This window comes from Cervus canadensis, chromosome X, assembly GCF_019320065.1.
Source record: "Cervus canadensis isolate Bull #8, Minnesota chromosome X, ASM1932006v1, whole genome shotgun sequence".
NCBI lineage: Eukaryota > Metazoa > Chordata > Mammalia > Artiodactyla > Cervidae > Cervus > Cervus canadensis.
In genome coordinates this window covers 115,021,100-115,043,182 of record NC_057419.1, presented here as the reverse complement: position 1 = coordinate 115,043,182, position 22,083 = coordinate 115,021,100, and the positions used below count along the sequence as shown (strand labels likewise).

The 22,083-nt window shown below is 40.9% G+C and overlaps 2 protein-coding genes across 2 annotated transcripts in view; both read left to right on the top strand.

Annotated features, from left to right (window-relative positions):
• Positions 1-371: 371 nt before the first annotated feature.
• Positions 372-22,083, top strand: part of FRMD7 (FERM domain containing 7) — a 64,299-nt gene continuing 42,587 nt past the window's right edge. The window contains exon 1 of the mRNA XM_043457675.1: positions 372-617. Within this exon, the coding sequence (XP_043313610.1) occupies positions 561-617 (57 nt within the window). The 5' untranslated portion in view covers positions 372-560. The remainder of the gene's footprint in view (positions 618-22,083) is intronic.
• LOC122434379 (nuclear transport factor 2-like) lies at positions 10,230-10,736 on the top strand. The gene has a single exon (XM_043457678.1). It carries the CDS (start codon positions 10,288-10,290, stop codon positions 10,669-10,671), a length of 384 nt encoding a protein of 127 aa, XP_043313613.1. The 5' UTR covers positions 10,230-10,287; the 3' UTR covers positions 10,672-10,736.

Here is a 22,083-nt window from a genome sequence, read left to right as displayed (position 1 = left end):
AGTTTTTCCATATATTCCTTTTTACATAGTTTCCATTTCTAAATCACATAAATTCAAAAGTTACAATTGTTATGTATAAAGTTTTCTAGTTCAGCCATGAAATTTCTAGTCCAATGTGAGACTAACTCTAATTAATCTTTCCACTTTTAAGAATACCTACTTTCAGTTTATGGAAGCTACATCTAGAGTTTTCAAATCGTGCTCTTGTGAAATAAAGAAAATCTCCAGGGGTTGCAAAGGCTTTCTTTTTATTTTTCTTTGAAGAAAGGAAGCGAGTTTAAGAGGGCTAGAGAGAGTCCAGTTGGATTTGACGTTGAGCAAGGAGGAGATCGTCCAGATGCTATTGATCACCAGCACGCAGCAGCACACACGCCCTGTGGTGTGCATCACTTCAAGCAAACAGAAGTGTGCCCTGCTGAGAGTGGGGGTGCCTGGGTGGGGGTGGGGGGACCCGAGCGCACTGCCTCCAGCTGAGAGTGAAATTCCTTGAGAAAGCCCCCTTCCTGTCACAGCACCCACAGCACTCTGAGCCTGCTCGCAGCCCAACGGCCTCTCCGAGAATGCTACATTTAAAAGTGCAGTTTTTGGATGATTCCCAGAAGATTTTTGTGGTTGATGTAAGTGGAAATCACATTGCTATTATTCCTTTATTATTCATTCAATAATGGTCATTTGTGGACAGCCCATTAGCTGGCAATATTATGTCTTCTTTAGGACCAAATGAAGGAGGACTGTGGTTTTTAGCTTTGGAAAAAAGAAATCTGTTTTTAATATTCACAGTGTAGCTCATGCTTTCCCATTAACCTTTCTTCTAGAACAGGTTCTCTTTTCTCAAGGGATAACAAAAGCAAGTCTTAAAGATATGTTAAATATTTGTAAAAAAAATAAATAAATAAAGCAGTAATAACTTAGTTGTCCTACCCCAAAAGGTGTTATTGCTCATTGAAATAATTTGTCTGTGAGTCTCACCCCGTGAATATTTGTGGGGAGAAAGCTGTGGTTCTGAGGGAAAGGAGAAGGGGAAAGCTATCCTCCTTTTCTGAAGAAAACCTGTGGGGTTTCAGGGGGTGGGGGGTGGGGAGTAGAATTATGCAGTTGTAATGAGAACTTCAGGAAGTAATGACAAGTATAAAAGAGAAAAATAGGATAAGAGACTATTTAGTTTGATTTAGTACTTATAGTTCAGGGTTCTTCATATAATTCCTAGCTACATGATGATTGCGTACAATTATACCTCATCTCTTCAAGAAAGAACAAATGTATTAAGCACATCATTTGGGGCTCATCTTCCAGTATCTTAAGAGATGTACATTTTGGTGTCAGAATTTATGTATGAGCATTTGGAAATGTTCTACAATTTTATTGGAATCAAAGCCGCTATTTGCTCTGATATTTACATTAGCTACTAACAAGGAACAAATAGTTCCCTTTCTTTGAAATTCCTACAAAATGTTGACTGTTTTCTTTTATACATTACGTGACAACTGCTGTTGGGTGTGGGGGTAACCCATTTTTCAAATAAGTATTTCATTTTTATTTGAATCATGTGCTTTGTGGGTGATGGTTGCATGGTTTCAGCTGCTGTTTGGCGGTCTCTTCCTTTCACTTTTATTTGCAAAAGGCATTTCTAGCTCCATGGACCTGAATGATTTGTTTTTGTAGCAAATAGCTTCCATTAGAGGTATGAGGCATTTCCTATTCTTTCTTGGAACCATATTTAAGGGGTGGAAAATGTCTTTTGAGTAGTTTATCCATTTACAGGCTGGTGGTGCATGCTTGCAGTGCTCTGGTACCTGAATTAGGGAGCTGGGGATTCAAAAGACACTGCTTTAGGCTAAGTTTTTAATAGATACTTCAAGCAACTCAAAGAGAAATCTTTGACAAAAAGTGACAGAAGGCCTTTCTGAATGTACAGTTCAAATACAGATCCAATTAAATGGGGGTGAGGGGTGGGAGGCACAGTCACAAAATTCACCTTCCGAGGAGCTGGTTCTAGCAACTTGAAGCCAGCATGATTTGGCTTGAAGTCAGACCGTCTCTTTCCAGCTGCAACACATTGTGTTCCTTGGGAAGATAATGGCAGAGATTTGATACCCGGCAATCCGGGTGTCACAACATCTGATCCCCTTCGCTCTGTGGCGGGCTCCTCTGTAAGTAGCGATCGTGGCGTTACCGAGAGTGGCAGTAGCACTAACGGCAGTCCCTCGGGCAGCTTTGTCTTGAGGGAAATGGAGCCTTCAGCCAGCTTCCAGCCATCCAACAGGATCTCTGTCCTTAACAACAGTAGGCTGATAATGAAAATGATGGTGATGATGATGATGGTAGCAGTAGTAGTGGGTCCTCAATGAATACCACTTTAAAATGTAAAAAGCAATTTCACCTCCATTAGTTCATTTGATCCTCCATTGCACCCTGTGAGTGAAAGTAGGCAAAAGATGAATCTTTTCCAATTTTGCAAATTAAGAGAGAAGGGCTCAGGGAGCTTAAGTGTCTTGGGCAGGATTACATAGCACAGAAATGCAGAGCCGGGGCTTCAATCCAGGACTCTTCCTAGGAGCCCATGTACAACTGGATCTGAAGACTCATCTGTCGGTAGCCCTCTGTGGTTGCTGTTTAGTCAGTCAGCCATGTCTGACTCTTTGCGACCCCACGGACTGCATCCCACTGGCTCCTCTGTCCATAGGATTTCCTGGGCAAGAATCCTGGAGCAGGTTGCCATTTCCTACTCCAGGGGATCTTTCTGACCCAGGGATCAAATCTGCATCTCCTGTGGGTTCTTTACCCACTGAGCCACCTAGGAAGTCCCAGTTGTTCTCTAGTCCTGTAATATTGCCATTGCATGTTAGTTTCCATGGCCCTCAAAGGGCATAGAATTTGGCATACAATGAGCCTTTGATAATTGTTACCAACCAACTGGTAGATCCTTATTTCTTTGCCCATAGATGAGGAGCTACATGAGAAAACAATTCCTAGAGCTCAGGGAGACCATGGCATGAATCTTTTAATTGATTGAAAAGTTCACAAAGCAACCTAAACCTGTTATCTTTTATGAGTATCCTAGGATGAAAAAAATGCTTGGAACCATAGTGATGAGAACCATTAGCAGGTAAGGATAGCCACATGGAGGGGCTTTTGATACAAAAGTTGACTGAAGTCTCAAGAGGCATGGGTCAGTCCCAGGGACAATTGTTCTTCAAGATAAAATTTAAGAAAATAATTGGCTGAATGGTGGCGGGGGGGGGGGTGGGTAGTGATGGCATCTTGGGCATTAGTGTTAATTTTACAGAAAGTACAGTAGTAGAAATATGAAAAGCACACATGATCATATAGAATAAGGTCACCTGGATTAGACTAATTGACATCCAGAAGCCTTTATTCCACTCTTAGTAGCATCATCTATATGAGTTTGCTGGTGTCTAGGAGCTGGCCCTGAACTACAGCCTCAGGAGCCTGATTTGTCAGCACCCCACAAAATCTGAAGTCAGACAATGATATTTTAAAATCAGGAAGCCAGTGTTACCATTTACGGTAGGATTGGGAACACTAGGGTCCTCTCATCGATTACATAAGATGCTGAAGGACAGAAGAGTCAGATTTAAAGGAACTGGATTTATGATCTAGTTTGATGGCTTGATAATGAATCCATCTCCACAAAGGCCCTGTCATTGACACCTTTTAGTCACTTATTCATTCGTTTAGTCATTTCATTAACGAATTACTGTTGAGGTTCTAGTATGTTCCAGGCCCTGTTCTGGGCACAGTCGACTCTACAATACGAGCAAGGGAACACTCTCTCCTGGGCAGTGCTGGCTAGGAGCTGCCAACTTGAGCTTCACTGATTCCTCCTCCTTTCATTGCGTGGTTGACAGACTCCTTTTGTGATTGACCTGTTTTTAATTTGCTAATGCCTTCAATTAGATTACTGGGAAGAGTGTCTGGTCCCTGAAATGTCCTGGTTTTTTGAAGTTTCTTTGCATATGTGTAATCTGAGATACTGGGTGTTGATATTTATAGATGAACACTGAGAGTATTAGTCAACCTTTTCCTTTCTGAATTTCCAAGAGTGTTTAGGGGATGCAGGATAGATATGGGATTCCAGAATTGCTGGAATTAAATTAAAGTTTAATCCAACAAAGAAAATGTATTTAGTAAAAACCTCATTTTACTTTTCTAGTCAATGTATTTGATAAAACTGATCATTGTTAAATAGCAACAGCATCTTTAGTCCAGAATGATGATGGGATTGGGTAAACAGGAGGATAAACAGAATAAGGTAGTGATTTTAGAAATAATTGAAGATTTTAGTATAAATTCAGTTTGCCTCTTCAACATGGGGACTATGACTTTTCTGGATAGAAAAAGGGAGGAGAAGACCAAAGCTAGGGCTTTTGAGCTCTCAGAAAGAATAGAAGGTCAGGTTTCTTGCTTGACTAGGAACCCTCCTAATACTCACACATACCAGTAGCAGTAATGAGTGTCCTCGGAGAGTGATCTCATTTTAAGCCTGAACTGTTTGCTTATATGAGGTTTAGATAGAGAGTTTTCAAAACAATAATCCAGTCACCATAGTTGACACAGTTCTGTCTGATATGCCCCCTGCTTGCTGCAGTTCTCTCTTTGTAAAAGCATAGTGAAGGGGAAGAACAGCTGTTGTTTGTGAATTTCCAAAAGTACATTTTATTTTGATGGTTTCTGGAAGCTAAAGTCAAAATAAGACATTTGAAACATCTCAAGTCTTACATTTACCTGATTGCTGAGTGACTGTACTGGCCAGCACAGTGGGTACCTAGTGACTTCTCAGTGAGAGAATATAGTGAGTCAGTTTACTCCATCCCCCTGGGAGCCCATCATAAAGGCCACCAGGCCTTATTTTCTGAAAGACGCAGAGGGGAAGCGTTGCCAGGACTGAGCACTATGCAAGCTAAATAAGCAAGCCAAGAATCGCCTACTTATTGGTAGTGGTATTTATGCTTGGGATATTTGTCCAGGAGCTGTTTTTTCCAATTTGTAATGAGGAGGGATCTTTTGTAGTTTTGTCAATAACAAACTAGATACCCCTCCCCTTCATAAAGCAAAGCTCTTCTAACACGAATGGAATGGAATTGCTCTAGTGTAGTAAAATGTACCTGGGTTTGGGGTTACAGAAACTGCCCCACTTTAGGTGTGTGATCTTGGGACAGTCACTTAACCCCTTATCTCCCAGAGTTGTTGTGAGGAGTGATATAAATGATATATATCTGGAGTCTGATATAGCAAGGCAAATTTTGACTCTGCTGCTTACAAGCTGTGTGAACTTGGGCAAGTCACTTAGCATCTCAGACTTAGTTCTGTCAACTCTAAAAACTTGGGCTTGGGGTATCAGGAAAAACTTTCCAAAGAATATACCATTTAAGTTGCTGAGTAGGAACTAAGGAGGTGAAGAGTGGGAGCTAGGGTGAAGGGGGTTGTATGGTGGTTATACAAAAGAAAGATTGAAGACCAATGTGCAAGAGAGAACATGGTCCTTTCATAGAAAAAAAAAAAGGTCACTGTGAGCAAAAAATGGAGTGTGGACAGAAAGATGGGGAGTAGCTTAAATTCAAGTTGAAGCAGAGGTAGTCAGCAGCTAGATCATTTGGGTCAAGTAATATATATATATGAAGTGTGAGCTTTATCTTGAAGATGATAGAGAATCAATAAAGAGTTTAAGAAACTCAAAATGGGGCTATTAGCATCTGATAACTCACTAATTTGTGCATTCCCTTGCTCATCTAATATTTAATGAAATATGTTCTAAGTGTTGGAGATGCCAGGTAGAATTGTAGTAATAATTTCAAGTTCAGTGGCTCCAATTTTAGATAGCCAACCTCTGTCCTAAAACATGTGCCCAAACATCAAAATTCCAGCCTGATAGGGAATCGTGGAGACAGGAAGGATGGATACAAAAGACATTAATGAAGTAGAATTACTAGAAGCATTTGATGTCAGCCTGGATACAGGAGATGAGTTGAGGAGTCTAGATGACATCCAAATTTCTGGCTCAGATAATGGTTTGAATGAGTGGCCCTCATTCACCAAGAAAGAGAACAGAATAAAAGGAGAAAGTTTAGGATGGGCAAGGAGTTTTGGATTTATTCATGGGAATATTCATGGGAATAGGGAAAGAGAAATATATCTGGAGTTGCACAGATCTGAGTTCTAGTCTTTGCTCTAACAATTGTAAAAAAAGATTTTATTGAAGTACAGCTGATTTATAATGTTGTATTAATTTCTGCTGTATAGCAAGTGATTCAGTTATATGGGTATATATATATATGTATATATACACATATATATTCTTTTTCATTTCTTTTTCATTATGGCTTATTACAGAATATTGATTATAGCTCACTGTGCTATACAGTAGGACTTTGTTATTTATCCATCCTATATATAATAATTTGCATCTGCTATTCCCAAACTCTCAATCTATCGCTCCCCAACATGCTCTCCCCCTAAGCAACCCCAAGTTCGTTTTCTAAGTCTGTCTGTTTCTATTTCATAGACAGGTTCATTTGTGTCATATTTTAGATTCCACATATAACTGACATCATATGCTATTTGTCTTTCTCAGTCTGACTTACTTTGCTTAGTATGACAATATCTAGGTCCATTCACATTGCTACAAATGGTATTATTTCATTCTTTTTTATGACTGAGTAGTATTCCATTGTGTATATATCACATCTCTTTTATCCATTCATCTGTTGATGAACATTTAGGTTGTTTGCATGTCTTGCCAGCTCTAACAATTTTAAGATGTGGAACATCATGAGTCACTTCACCCCCCTAAGTCTGTGTACTTAGCACCAAAGTTGTAATAATCATAGCATGTACCTCATAAATGCATTGTAAAAATGAATGAAATACCAGAAGTAAGGTTCCTGACACAATAATGTGCTCAGAGCATGTTAATTCCTCTCTCCCTTGCTTCCAGACCTCTTCATCTCTATACTTTGCAAACCAACAGAGAACAGCCTTTCATTCCCAACTTGAAGTTTCTTTTGCTAAAACTTGATGTTGCAGCCAACCTCCAGGCAAAATAGAACTGTGTTTACCGTGGTTTGCTCTTCCTCCGTGGCTTCCTGAGGTTATTATCCTGCTTTTCTGAGCAGTTTTCCCTTTTCTTAGTCAGCATCCCCAGGAGATTTGTTCTTCCCCCTTGGAGTCATTAATCCTGCGAGGGTCCATGAAAACTGTCTAAAGTTACCTAAAATAATGGTGGGTTTCCTTTAAGGAAGCAGATGGAAACAGCTAAATCCTTTATCTTTAATGACATTTAAAAAACATTTTTTAATTTGATACTTTAAAAAAATTTTTTGAGGTCCATTTTTAAATTAAGGCATAGTTGAGTTACAGTATTAAAGTTTCACATGTACAGCAGTGATTCACAAATTTTATAGATTATACCCCATTTAGAGTTATTATTAAATATTGGCTATATTCCCTGTGCTTTACGATATATCCTTGTTGCTTATTTTATACACAGAAGTTTGTACCTCTTAATCCCCTACCCCGTCTTGCCCCTCATCCTTTCCCTCTCCCCACTGGTAACCACTAGCTTGTTCTCTGTATCTGTGAGTCTGTGTCTCTTGTGTTATATTCACTAGTTTGCTTTCATTTTTAGATTCCACATAAAAGTGATAGCATATAGTATTTGTTTTTCTCTGACTTCTTTCACTAAGAATAATACCTTCCAGGTCTATCCATGTTGCTGCAAATGGCAAAATTTCATTCTTTTTCTTATACCTGAGTGGTATTCTATTTGTGTGTGTGTGTGTACGTGTGTATGTGTGTACACACCACATCTTCTTTATCCATTCATCTGTTGATGGACACTTAGGTTGCTTCCATTTCTTGGGTATTGTAAATAATGCTCCTATGAACATTGGAATGCACATGTCTTTTCAAATTAGTGTTATTGTTTTCTTTGGATGTATACCCAGGAATGGATTTGATGGATCATGTTCTATATTTAGTTATTTGAGAAACCTCAGTGTTTTTCATAGTGGTTTCACCAATTTACATTCCCACCAACAATGTTCAACTATTTCCTTTTCTCAGTATCCTTGCCAACATCTGCTATTTCTATTCTTTTTGATGACAGCCATTCTGACAGGTATGAGGTGATATATTCTTTGTTTTTCAGTTGCTAAGTCATGTCTGACTCTTTGCAACCCCATGGACTGCAGCATGTCAGGTGCCCCTGTCCTTCACTATCCCCTAGAGTTTGTTCAAATTCGTGTCCATTAAGTCAGTGATGCTATCTAACCATCTCATCCTCTGCTGCCCTCTTCTCCTTTTGCCTTCCATCTTTCCCAGAATCAAGGTCTTTTCCAATGAGTTGGCTCTTCGCATCAGGTTGCCAAAGGATTGGAACTTCAGCTTCAGCATCAGTCCATCCAATGAACATTCAGGGTTGATTTCCTTTAGGATGGACTGGTTTGATCTCCTTGCAGTCCAGGGGACTCTCAAGAGTCTTCTCCAGCACCATAGTTGGAAAGTACCAATTCTTTCGTGCTCAGCCTTCTTTCTGGTTCAACTCTCACATCCATACATGACTACTGGAAAAGCCATAGCTTTGGCTATACAGACCTTTTTTGGCAAAGTGGTGTCTCTGCTTTTTAATATACTGTCTAGGTTTGTCATACTTTTCCTTCTAAGGAGCAAACATCTTTTAATTTCATGGCTGCAGTCACCATCTGTAGTGATTTTATTGGTTTTTTAAATGTTTTTTGATGAAGTTTATTTAATTTACAGTGTTGTGTTACTTTCAGGTATATGACAAAGTGATTCAGTTATACACACACACACACACACACATATATATATATATTCTTTTGGCTTCTTTTCCATTATAAACTATTATAAGATATTGAATATAGTTTTCTATAAGTAGGTCCTTGTAGTTTACCTATTTTGTATATTTTATATACATTAGTGTGTATATGTTAGTCCCAAATTCCTAACTTTCTCTCAACCCCTGCTATTCACCTTTGGTAACCATAAGTTTATTTTCTATGTCTGAGACTGCTTCTGTTTTGTAAATAAGTTCATTTGTATAATTTCTTTAGATTCCACATATAAGTGATATCATATGATATTTGTGTTTGTCAGTATATCTCATTGCTGTTTTTTAAAATTTTTATTTTTGCTTTTATTTCTTTTATCTTAGGAGACTGATCTAAGAAAATATTGAAATGACTTATGTCAGAGCATTTTTGCCTATATTCGCTTCTACAAGTTTTATAGTTTCATGTCTTATATTGCCAGTCATTGTGAGTTAATTTTTGTATGATCCAGCAATTCCACTCTTGGGCATATATCTAGAAAAGAAGAAAACTCTAATTTGAAAGGACGCATGCACCCCACCATTCACAGCAGCACCATCCACAACAGACAATACATGGAAGCAACCCAAATGTCCATCAACAGATGAATGGAGAAAGATGTGGTATGTCTACACAGTGGAACATTACTCAGCCGTAAAAAAAAGATTGAAGTAATGCCATTTGCAACAACATGGATGGACCTAGAGAATATCATACTAAGCCAAGTAAGTCAGCCAGAGAAAGACAAACATCATATAATACCACCCATATGTGGAAGCTTAAAAAGGATACAAACTAACTCATTTATAAAACAGAAACAGACTCACAGACATATAAAACATGATAACTTCCATGTTATCAAAGGGGAACAGGGGAAGGATAAATTAGGAGCTTGGGATTAACAGATACACACTGCTATATGCAAGATAGATAAACAACAAGGTCCTACTCTATAGCACAAGGAACTATATTCAATATTTTGTAATAACCTAAATGGAAAAGAATGTGAAAAAAATGTATATATATATATGTATACATATATATATACACACACATATCACTCTGGTGTACAGCAGAAATTAACACTGTAAATCAACTATGTGCATGCATGCTATGTCATTTCAGTCATGTCCAACTTTTTGCGACCCTCTGCACTGTAGTCCTCCAGGCTCCTCTGTCCATGGGACTCTCCAGGCAAGAATACTGGAGTGGGTTGTCATGTCTTCCTCCAGGGGATATTCCGGACCCAGGGACTGAATACTCGGTTCTTAGGTCTCCTGCATTGGCAGGCGGATTCTTTACCACTAGCACCACCTTAATGTGCACAGTTAATATATTCAGTAACACATGAGGGAGATTAGAAAACTTCAGTCCAGGCCGCCGCTGCCACCATCGTGCCAGCCCCTCGGGTCTCAACGAGGCCGGGTGACACTCCAGAATGGGAGACAAGCCAATTTGGGAGAAGATTGGATCCAGCTTCATTCAACATTACTACCAGTTATTTGATAATGACAGAACTCAACTAGGCGCAATTTCTATTGATGTGTCATGCCTTACGTGGGAAGGACAGCAATTCCAGGGGAAAGCTGCCATTGTGGAGAAATTTTCTAGCCTTCCATTCCAGAAAATCCAGCACAGCATCACGGCGCAGGACCATCAGCCCACACCAGACAGCTGCATCATCAGCAAGGTTGTGGGCCAGCTCAAGGCCGATGGAGACCCCATCATCGGGTTCCACCAGATGTTCCTATTAAAGAACATCAACGATGCTTGGGTTTGTACCAATGACATGTTCAGGCTTGCCCTGCACAACTTTGGCTGACCTCCCAGCCAGGCACTCATGCGGTTTCCTCCTCCCTCCTCTTCCCGATACTATTTACACTCCTCCAGATGATCCAAATGTCATTCACAAAGGAGCAGGAGCAGGGCCGCGGTGGGCGCGGGCGCGGGCGCAGTGCGCTGCTGCTACCGAGGTGTTGTGCATGATGTTTGGACGCTAGACTAGTTGCATCTGACAGGAGAAGTTTGTGTTGTACCGGCTCATGCGTTGGAAAGGCTTAAGTAATGCCAAAGGTTGTCTTTTTTTTTTTTAAATCTACTGATAAGTTGCTCTGGTAACCCAAAGAAGTGAAGGAGAAAGCAGCTGCCTCACCGCCCAGATATTGATTTGTTCAGATGTTTCAATGCCTCATGATACAATAAAACCACAAAAATTTCTTTAAAAAAAAAAAAAAGAAAACTTCAGTACATTTGGAAAGGTACAAAATGAAAAATGCAAGTGTCTCTGCCAAAGGAGAGACTTTTTCTACATACTGTATTCAGGAATTCTTTTTACATCTACATTTAAATTTCCTTCATTGTGGAAAACAGTTGCACAGTATTAAGTGAACTTAACTAGAACTAGCTTTAACTGAACATATTTGTCCAGGCACAGATCTCAGTGTATATAAGTCTAGCTCAGACTTTCACAGATTCAGGATTACGAAACCCCTTCAAGCCCCTAAATTGTAACGCCCCATGCTCTCAGTTGTGATTTTAATTTCAATCTATTTTGCAAAGTGTCCTCATTGCTGTTTTGATTAGCATTTCCCTGATGATTAGCAATGTTGAGCATCTTTTACATGCCTGTTGGCCATCTTTACATCTTCTTTAGTAAAATGTCTATTCAGGTCTTCTGGCTATTTTAAAAATTGGGTTGTTTGATTGACTTATATTAAGCTGTATGAGTCATTTGTATTTTTTGAATATTAATCCCATATGGTCAAATCATTTACAAATATGATTTTGCATTTTCTTTCATTCAGTAGGCTGAATTTTCATTTTGTCCCTGGTTTCCTTTGCTGTGCAAAGAACTTTCAAATTTAACTGGTCCCACTTGCTTACTTATTGTTTTGTTTCCTTTTCCTGAGGAGACATATCAAAAAAATATTGCTACAATTTATGTCAATGAGTATTCTGTATGTTTTTGTCTAGCTAGGAATTTTATGGTTTCCTGTCTTACATTTAGATCTTTAATCCATTTTGAGATTATTTTTGTATATGGTCTTAGAGAATGTTCTAACTTTATCCTGTCATATAGCTGTCCAGTTTCCCCAGCACCCCTTATTGAAGAGACGATCTTTTCTCCCTGAGGTAGGAAATGGCAACCCACTCCAGCATTATTGCTTGGAAAATTTCCATGGACAGAGTAGCCTGACAAGCTACAGTCCATGGGGTCGCAAAGAGTTGGACATGACTGAATGACTGAGCACACACACACCCATCTTTTCTCCAATGTATATTCTTGCCTCCTCTGTTATAGAGTGATTGACCATAAGTGTGTGGGTTTATTTCTGGGCTCTCTATTCTGTTCCATTGATCTATGTGTCTGGTTTTTGTTTTTTGTTTGTTTGTTTGTTTTTTGCTAGTACCATACTGTTTTGATTATTGTGACTTTGTAGTATAGTCTGAAGCCAGGGGAGCATGATACCTCCAGCTCTGCTCTTCCGACTCAATCTCGTTTTGGCTATTTGGGGTCCTTTATGTTTCCATACAAACTTTTTAAATTATTCGTTCTAGTTCTGTAGAAAATGCTATTAGTATTTTGATAGAGGTTGCATTGCATCTGTATGTTGCCTTGGATAGTATGGTCATTTTAACAATATTATCTTTTCCAATCCAAGAACATGGTAAACCTTTCCATCCATTTTTGCAGTCAACAGTATTGTTCATCAGTGTCTTATAGTTTTCTAAGAATAGGTCTTTTACCTATAGGTAAGTTTGTTGTTTTGGTGCAGTCATAAATGGGATTGTTTCCTTACTTCTTCTTTCTAATATTTCGTTGTTAGTGTTAGAAATGCAACTTTATGGGTAAAGTTCATTGACAAGTTTTAATAGTTTTTTGGTGGCATCTTTAGGATTTTCTATGTATAGTATACCCTGTAATCTGCACATAATGTGTCTTGATGTGTGCCTCTTTGAATTGATCATGTTCGGGGCTCTGTGTTTCCTTACGTCTGTTTCCTTTCCTATGTTAGGGAAGTTTTCAGCTATTATATCTTCAAATATGTTCTCTGCCTCTTTCTCTCTCTCTTTTCCTTCTGGAACCCTTATAAAATGTGAATGTTAGTATACTTGATGTTGTTTTAGAGGTCTCTGAAACTGTCCTCATTTCTTTTCATCTTTTTTCTTCTCAGCTTCAATGATTCTCACTACTCTTTCTTCCAGCTCACTGATCCATTCCTCTGCATCATTTAATCTACTATTATTTCCTCACAGTTTATTTTTTATTTCATTTATTGTATTCTTCATCTCTATTTGGTTGTTCTTAATATTTTCTAACTCTGTTAAAAACTCCTAACTTTTTGATGTTCATCCATTTTTCTTCTGAGTTCTTTGATCATCTTTACAATTACCTTGAACTTTTTCTTGGGTAGATTGTCCATTACCACTCCAGTTAGTGCTTCTTCTGGAATTGTGTCTTGTTCCCTCATTTGAGACATGTTCCTCTGTTACCTCATTTTGCTAACTTGCTCTTTATTTCTATGTATCTGATAGGTTGGTTATGTTTCCTGATCTTGGAGAAGTGGCCTTTTATAGGAGACATCCTATTCATCCAAGCAGTGTGCTCCTCTCTAGTCACCAGAGCTATGTGCTCTAGGGGTGCCCCCATGTGGCTGCACGCATCCTGCTGTTGCGACGTTGACTATGATGGATGGTCTGGTAGGTGTGGCTAGGCCTCAGTCTGGTTCCTTGCCAGGCTTTGCCTTGTGTGGAGGCTACTGTTTGCTAGTTGGTGGGGCCAGATCATGAGATGGCTGGCTATGGAAGCCCGGGGGCCCCCAAAGCTTGTGTTGGCTCACTGGAGTCAGGGTCCAGGAGATCCTAGGGCTGGTGCCTGCCCAGCCAGATCCTGGGGCTAGTGCTGGCCCATTGGTAGGCAGAGCTGAGTCCTGGGGTCTAGCTGCAGGGTCCAGGGCTCCCAGAGCTGGTGTTGGCCTACTGGTAATTGGGGCCTGGGCCCATTTGGTTGTAGCACTACTGCTGGTCTATTGGTGGGTGAGCTGTGTTGACAGGCTGTGGGGCTATGGTTGTCTGTCTGCTCTTAGTGGGTGCTGCTGGTCCCAAGGCTAGAACTGGCTTGCTCAGGGCTGACGACCCTGAAGTTGGTGCCTGCCCACTGGTGGGTGTGGAGCTGGGTCCTGGGGTCTCTGGCTGCAGGGCTCAGAGGGTCTCAGGTCTAGTGCCTGTGCACTGGTCTGTGAGGCTGAGTCCTGGGCTCTCTGGTTGATAGGGCCATATCCAGGGGTGGCTGTGGTCTCAGCTTGCTTGTTGGTGAGTGGGGCTGTGTCCCCGCCCAGCTAGATGCTTGGCCTGAGGCATCCCAGTACTGGTGTCTACAGGTTGGTGGGAGTGGGCAGGGCTGGGTCCTGAGGCTAACAAGCCAGAGGGAGGATTTCTAAATGGCATTTGCCAGCACCAGTGTCATGTAGTAGGAGGACTTCCCAAAACATGAGTGCTGGTAGTATCTATGTCCCCAGGGTGAGCTCCAGTTGCCTCCTCCCTCTCTGGGATGCTCTCCAAGATCAGCAGGTGGGTCTGACCCAGGCTCCTTTCACATTACTGCTTCTGCCCCAGGATTCAGAGCATGTGAGATTTTGTGTGCACCCTTTAAGAGTGGAGTCTATTTCCCACAGCCCTGTACTTAGTGAAGTGATGTTACTCAGTCGTACCCGACTCTTTGTGACCCCACGGACTGCAGCCTACCAGGCTCCTCCGTCCATGGAATTTTCCAGGCAAGAGTACTGGAGTGGGTTGCCATTGCCTTCTCCAGGGGATCTTCCTGACCCAGGGATCAAACCCGGGTCTCCTGCATTACAGGCAGATGCTTTACCATCTGAGCCACCGGGGAAGACCTATGGCTCTCCTGAAAGTAAGTTCTGCTGGCCTTCAAAGCCAAATGTTCTGGGGGTTTGTATTTCCAGTCCAGAACCCCAGGGCTGGAGACTCCAAAGTGGGACTCAGACCCTTGGCTTCTTGGGGAGAACCTCTTCAATTGTAATTATCCTTCTGTTGGCAGGTTGCCCATTTAAGGGTATTGGTCTTGACTATGTTGTGACTCTACCCACTCCTATCTGTTTCACTATGGTTCCTTCTTTATATCTTTAGTTATAGAAGATCTTTTCTGGTAGGTTCTAGTCTTTTTCATTGATAGTTGTTCTATAAATAGTTGCAATTTTGGTGTGCTTATGAGAGGAGGTGAGCTCAAGGTCTTTCTACTCCACCATCTTGGCCTCTAGGCCAGTCTGTTTAACTACACTTTTAATTACTCTGTGGTAACTACTCATAATAACACTAACACAGTTAATAATAATGATAGCGATAATACTACTGACTAGTAATCATAGATAGTATTTATCAAGAGCATATGTTCTAGGTGAATTTTTCATGCACTATTTCACGTAATGTTCACACAAATCAACTGAGTGGGAAAAAAATCAAATGAGTATCACTATCTAGGGTAGTTCCATTATCTGTCTATGTCCTGGGCTTTCTCATCTATTAAATGGAAATAGTATTAGTATCCACTCTATAAGATTTTTAGAAAAGTTAAATGAATTAATATGTAAAACACTTAGAACAGTGCTACTAAGCACTATAAAGATGTTTGCTATTCTGATGCTTTGTAGAATTTAGCTCCAAATTTAGGTGGTAAATACACATTCCTGATGCTTATGTCCAAGCAGCAATATCCCAAGCTGATGAGGCCTAAAATATTGTTTTTATCTTTATTTTACAGGCATGTAAACCATGGTGCAGAGAGATTGAGTTATCCAAGGTTACATTACTGTTTCAATTAATGAGTGAGCTGGGGTTCAAGCCCTAGTCTGTCTAGTTTCAAAACCTAGCTGAACAGAAACAAATTCACAGACATAGAAAACAAGTTTATGGTTCAGTTCAGTCGCTCAGTTGCATCCAACTCTTTGCGACCCCATAGATTACAGCACACCAGACTTCCCTGTCCATCACCAACTCCAGGAGCTTGCTCAAACTCATGTCCATTGAGTTGGTGATGCCATCCAACCATCTTATCCTCTGTCATCCCCTTCTCCTTCTGCCTTCAATCTTTCCCAGCATTAGGGTCTTTTCCAATGAGTCAGTTCTAATCAGGTGGCCAAAGTATTAGAGTTTCAGCTTCAGCATCAGTCCTTCCAATGAATATTCAGGACTGATTTCCTTTAGGATTGACTGGTTTGATCTCCTTGCATCAAAGGGGAAAGGAGAGGGGAGGGATAAATTAGGAGTTTGGGATTAACATATACACACTACTATATATAAAATAGATAACCAATGAGGACTTACTGTAAAGCACAGGGAGCTATATTCAATATCTTGTAATAACCTATAATGAAAAAGAATCTGAAAAAGAATAAAACTGAATCACTTTGCTGTATACCTGAAACTAACATAACATTGTAAGTCAACGATACTTTGATTTGTTAAAAAATAAAAAAAGAATTGTTTGAAATTATGCTTTTAAAACTTTAGGTTTGTATTGTTAATTATAATATACATATAAAAACACACACTTATGGAATAAATTCACACTTTGCAAAAAAATTAAAAACCCTGACTGGTCACTGGTTTGGTAGTGGGCTTGTGACTTGAGGGATTGCTATAATGTGTTGTGAAGCTTCCTAGTTTTCTAGGACATGATAACATATCCTCCAATTCCATGCTGTCTGCCCCACACTAGGTTGCTCAATCACTGTGGGATGACAGACTGACCAACAGACTGACCATACCAACTCATCCCCACCCCTCTGCCTGTACAAAGTACTCCAAGCAAAGGAGCTTCTGAACCACATCAGAAAAGAAACATCCTGGAATCATAAAGTCCAAGGCTAGCCAATGTTGGCCATTTCTTTGCCAGGGATTTATTTGTCATTGCAGGGGGCCCCCCTGTCTGATGAATGCCTTTGTTTAAATTCCTGAGTCTGCTTTGCCCCTCACAGCCTAAGGTTTGTTGATTCAGAGAATAAATTGAACTGAGAAAGAAAGAAAGTGCTTGTTCTTTGTCTGGCCAGTGGCCAGATGGAGCAGTGGGCCAAATGTGGTTTAGGTGTCGCCTGTCATACCTTCTAGGGGCCTTATATCTTCATGGTCATCTGGCTGCCAGGCTGCCCTCCTGATGCTTGAGATCAGAGAAGAGGCCTGGACTCAAGCCTTCCTTCACTCCACCCCCTTCATTCCCTTTCTCTTCCCAGCCCCACAGCTGACAGGAAGAAGGGGTCTGAAGCCAAGAACATTCGAGGTGCTGGGGGAGGGGACTGGGAGACTGTCTTTGGAGCTGGGTGGGAGGCAGTTGGGTCTTAGTTCAAGTCTGCACTCGCGGGAATCTCTGTGAAGAGTTTCAGGTAGCTGGGGCCTTGCCACCCCTTCAGCTGAGGCTCCCTACCCTGGAGCTCCAGCTCTCTGCAGAGCTTCTCTTGGAGTGAAACTTGCTTGAGGGCAAGATTCTTCTGGATTGTATAGGAGTTTCTCTCTCTCTCTTTTTTTTTAATTTAAATTTTTTATTTGTATTGGGGTAGTTTCAGGTAAACAGTAAAAGGACTCAGCCACACATATACATGTATCCATTCTCCCTCAAACCCCCCTCCCATCCAGTCTGCCACATAACATGAGGCAGAGTTCCCTGTGCTAGACAGTAGGTTCTTGTTGGTTATCCATTTTAAATATAGCAGTGTGGATATGTCCATCCCAAAACGAGTTTCTCTCTTTTTATTAAATGTCATTTACTCTGTATTTGCATCCTTATTTGACCTGTCACAAATACAATATATTACAGTAATAAGAGATTGTGGTTTAAGACAGTGAAGTCCGATTGCAACTTAGAGACTAAGAAATTCTTTAAACTGGCTGAGCTAAGTCCAGTGTCTTGGGGGTCAAAAGGGCTTGACTTGAGGGGCAGAACCACCCAGGAGGTGGCCGGACTGACCCAGCAATTTCCTAAAAGGACCCGGAGCATGTTATCCCAGCAGCAGAGAGCAAGGCTGGCCTTTGTGATTCTGGGTGCCACTAAGCAATTGTGTGCCAAACTGTCAGAAGTGGAAAAACGTTTGGTTATACCAGTTCTACTGCGGAGAGATCCACCCTGAACAGATCACTGGCACCACAGGAGGTAGGGAGGAATTGGCCAATGAGGTGCCAGGACAAGGCACCACAGGAAAGATCTGCTGACGGTTGCAGAGCTCAGGAAGGATGGAAAGTGACAGGCGTCCAAGGCAGCGCTCGTCTGGGGGCTGTTGAACTCTGTTGTATAGCTTGTCTGTTCTAAACACAGCTGCTGTGCAAAAGCTACAATTATTACCCCCACAGAATCTTGTTGCAGCCTTCTTTTCTTTATTCCCTGTCTTTCTCCTTACCCAATTCCTTCTTGACTTCTGGGTCCAAGGTGTGGGGCCAGAGAGGGGAGGTCTGTCTGGGCGAGCTGACCCCAGGCCCTGGAAGCACTTAGGCATGGCGCCTTACCACTAATCGCTGGGCTTAGCTGTCTTAAACAAGAGGTCCTTTGTCCTCTGAGATTCCTTCTATGATGACGAAATTCACCTTTCAACAGACTTAAGCAAAGACAAAAGTTCTCCAGAAATTCACACTCAGAATATTTTAAATGATTTCACAAGATGGGTCACAAAGTTACTGTCAATTTCCTTTATCACTATGAGATACCATTTTCTGACCTCCACTCCAGAATTTCCAGTTACATTATTTCATACAGTCATTAGTTAATAAGTGTGTTAAATAGGTTTGACTACCCTGCTTCATTCATTCATCACTCAGTTAACAAGTTCCTATGAGCCCTCACTGCTTCCATACACTAGGTTGGCTAATGAGGATGCAAAGAAAAATAAGAAATAGTACCTGACCTCAAAGACCTCATAGTCTAGTGGAAGAATCAGAACATAAAATCATGTACACTATAGCGCAATGTAAACAAATAACAGAGGCAAAGAGTGTTTTAATGGCATAACAGGAGAGGGGCACCTAACCCAGACTGAAGTGTGTTGAGAGAATAGTTAGACAGCTTTTTTTGAGGGAGATGATGTCTAACCTGAGCCCTAGTGACAGGTACTAATTATTCAGATGTGTTAGGGGAATGGAAGGGAGCAAAGTTGAAGGTTGGTCCAGACAAAGGTAGAGTTATAGGGAAAGGTCTGTGGAGATGCTCGGTCTGATCAGATCTTAAAACTGAGGACAGAGAGTTGAGAGACTGCGCCATGAGATGGGAGAGTTAAGCATGAGCCAAGACATAAAAGGAATTTTTCCTTATGAAGAAATTAAGGTTCAGCAAAGTTAATTATGAGTCCATGGTCATACAACTGCAAGCAAGTACTTGAGTCAGGAGAGCCCCAGCTCTTTCCCTTACAGCCTGCTGCCTCCAGGCTTCTGATATCCAGTAGGAAAAACCTTTCACTGCTTTCCCAAGCAAGGCCCATCATTGTCATGAATCTTTTCCACGATATTTGTCTGTATTTCAGTATTTAATTCTGATTTTACACAGAAATAAAACATCTTAGTATTTAATTAAAAGTCTCAAACAACTGGCAGTACAACCTAAATAAGCTAAGGGGTTCAATTTTGGGAAAAACTTATCCTAAGGAAACGATTAAGGTTGTGTACAAAGATGGATGTACATCTTTGTGTACTAAGCTGTTTATCTTAGTGTTGTTTGCAGTAGCTCAAAGGAGAAAACAATTTGCATGTCCCATAAGGTAGTTTCCCATACACTAACAAATGATAATGTAAATAATATAATACTAAGTTTTTTTTAAATTGGTCACCCAAAATGTGGCTGTGCATTGAGAATTATCTCAATAATTCTTTACGTCAATAAAGCTTTACCCTAAGGTTCTAATACTGTCTGTCTCTTGATGGATGGGATTATAAGCACTTTAGTTCTTCTTCTTGCTTTTCTGTCTCTTTTTTACCCTGATTTTTCAATCAGCATACTTAACTTTCTGAATGAGGGTTAAAGCTCAGAAACAAAACAATGAAGGAAATTTCACTTAAAAATGGCTGCCATATAAGCAGTCAAAACAGAGGCTCCTCTCAAAATGGTGCCTGTTCTCAAATATCAACTCCATTGCCCACTATCCCACAATTACTACTCAATTCCATTCCAACCTAAACAGCAACGATAATAGCTAACATATATCAAAAGAATGTTTATCATTTACTAGGCACTAATATGGGGCTTCGCCCATGGCTCAGCAGTAAAGAATCTGCCTGCAGTTCAGGAGATGCTGGAGATGTGAGTTTGATCCTTGGGTTGGGAAAATCCCCTGGAGGAGTGCATGGCAACTCACTCCAGTATTCTTGCCTGGGAAATTCAATGGACAGAGGAGCCTGGTGGGTTATAGTCCATGGGGTCGCAAAAAGTTGGACATGACTGAGTGACTGAGCACACAGGTATTAATATAAATTTCACATGTACTAATTCATTGAAACCCTCAATGAAGTAGGTGCCATCACTATCCCCATTTGACAGATTAGCAAACCGGGCAGAGAAATGAAGTAACTTGCCCAAAGTCACAGAGTAGTAAGTGGTAGAAACAGGATTTGAATGGGGCACTGTGAGTTAAGAGCCCATGCACTCGACCACTATCAGCTCTTTAAGGCTTGTTTTTCAAAAGCCACTGTTTTGGAGTCATCTTGGCATTTTACATTTTATCAGTTAGCTCTTGTGTGTGTTGGGAGTGGTAATGCAGACAACAGGATTGGCTGTTTCAGGGAAAAACTGACTTTGGGTGAAGAGGACTTGTGAGAGCTGTTGGGGAGCTTTCAGAGGAAACAGTTCAGAGACACGGACGGGGTTAGAAAGATAAGGTATAGAGCATCTGCGAATTGCATGAGGCCAAAAAAGATAGGTCACTCTTTGGGGCTCAGTGTGGAGTGGGAGATATACACCCAAAAGGACACAATAGGTTCTTCTAATTCAGTGATAGCAGTGACAGTCTATGTGGTCTGTAGTATAGTTAACCTAATACATACTAGATGCTCAATAACTATCTGTTGAAGCAATGAAGATTGAATTCTTTATTTACAGCACCAGGCAGCTAATCCTTGCTCCAATGAGTTAGCTACTAAAATATCAGTTAGCCAAAAAGACATTCTAGGAAGTAAAGTCTTAAGTCAAGGGGGATGTGGCACAAACAATGCATGTATTACTGTAACAAAGTTTCCCTGGACCAGCGCTGCACCCAAGTAAAACTGTGTGGTCACAGTAAGCCCTCACTGACTGAAATGGGGTTGCCAGAGATGAGAAATGTCCTGATCAGGCTCTCCCAAGGTTCAACAAAGGAGAGGTTTACTCCACCCCTAATAGCCTACAAAGGCTCCCCAAGTCGGTCTGTGGGTGCCACCATAAACATGCTGTACATTTTTGTATTGGGAGGAATGTGGATTAGAGCCTCATAACCTGGGACAAGCAAATATCAAATTCAACATTCAGAAAAGAGGAATATCTTTGGTTTTGATTTATAAATAGCAGTGAGTCAGTTTAACCAGATCCTTCTGCACAAATAATTCCACCTAAGCAATTAAAGGAGAAAGGTATTGGAAAACTTGCCCTGGGAATGTGCAACTAATTTTAAGACACAAAGGTTAGTATCTCTTGGAACCAATTTCCCACTGAAGATGGCTAGTAAGTCACAATATCTGCCACTCCGCCCTTCTCCAGTGCCCACAATTCTACATTTTGCACATTATAGCAGGCCTTCTGTTTCTTTTTTCTACATTAGAATTTTTGATATGCAGTATTTAGTAAAACATATGAATTAAAATTTCTCTGGGCTTGGTTATCCTTGTCCCTCAGTACAGCTAGAGAATCACAGACAACTGTTTTGAGTTACACACCCTAACCATAGATCAGCCATATTAAAGTAGCCTTGTGGAGGGCGGGAGGATGTCAGAGTTCTATAAACCTGGGATCGATCAGCCCCAGACTAAGCCAGGGTGAGAGATGTATGTGACTCTTAGGCTTTGGGTTATAGAGCCCAGGTTACCCTAAGGCCCACAGGAGTGAGTTAGCACTCAGGACTTGCATGACTGTATGCCAGGGTAGCTGGGAAGAAAGGGGTAAAAAGCTCCATGGACACCCAGGAAATAAGTTATATTGCTAAACCACAGTTCATGAAGCACCTATGGTGTGCACAACAGAGGTAGTGACCAGTTAAGGGGAGAACAGAGCTTAGTG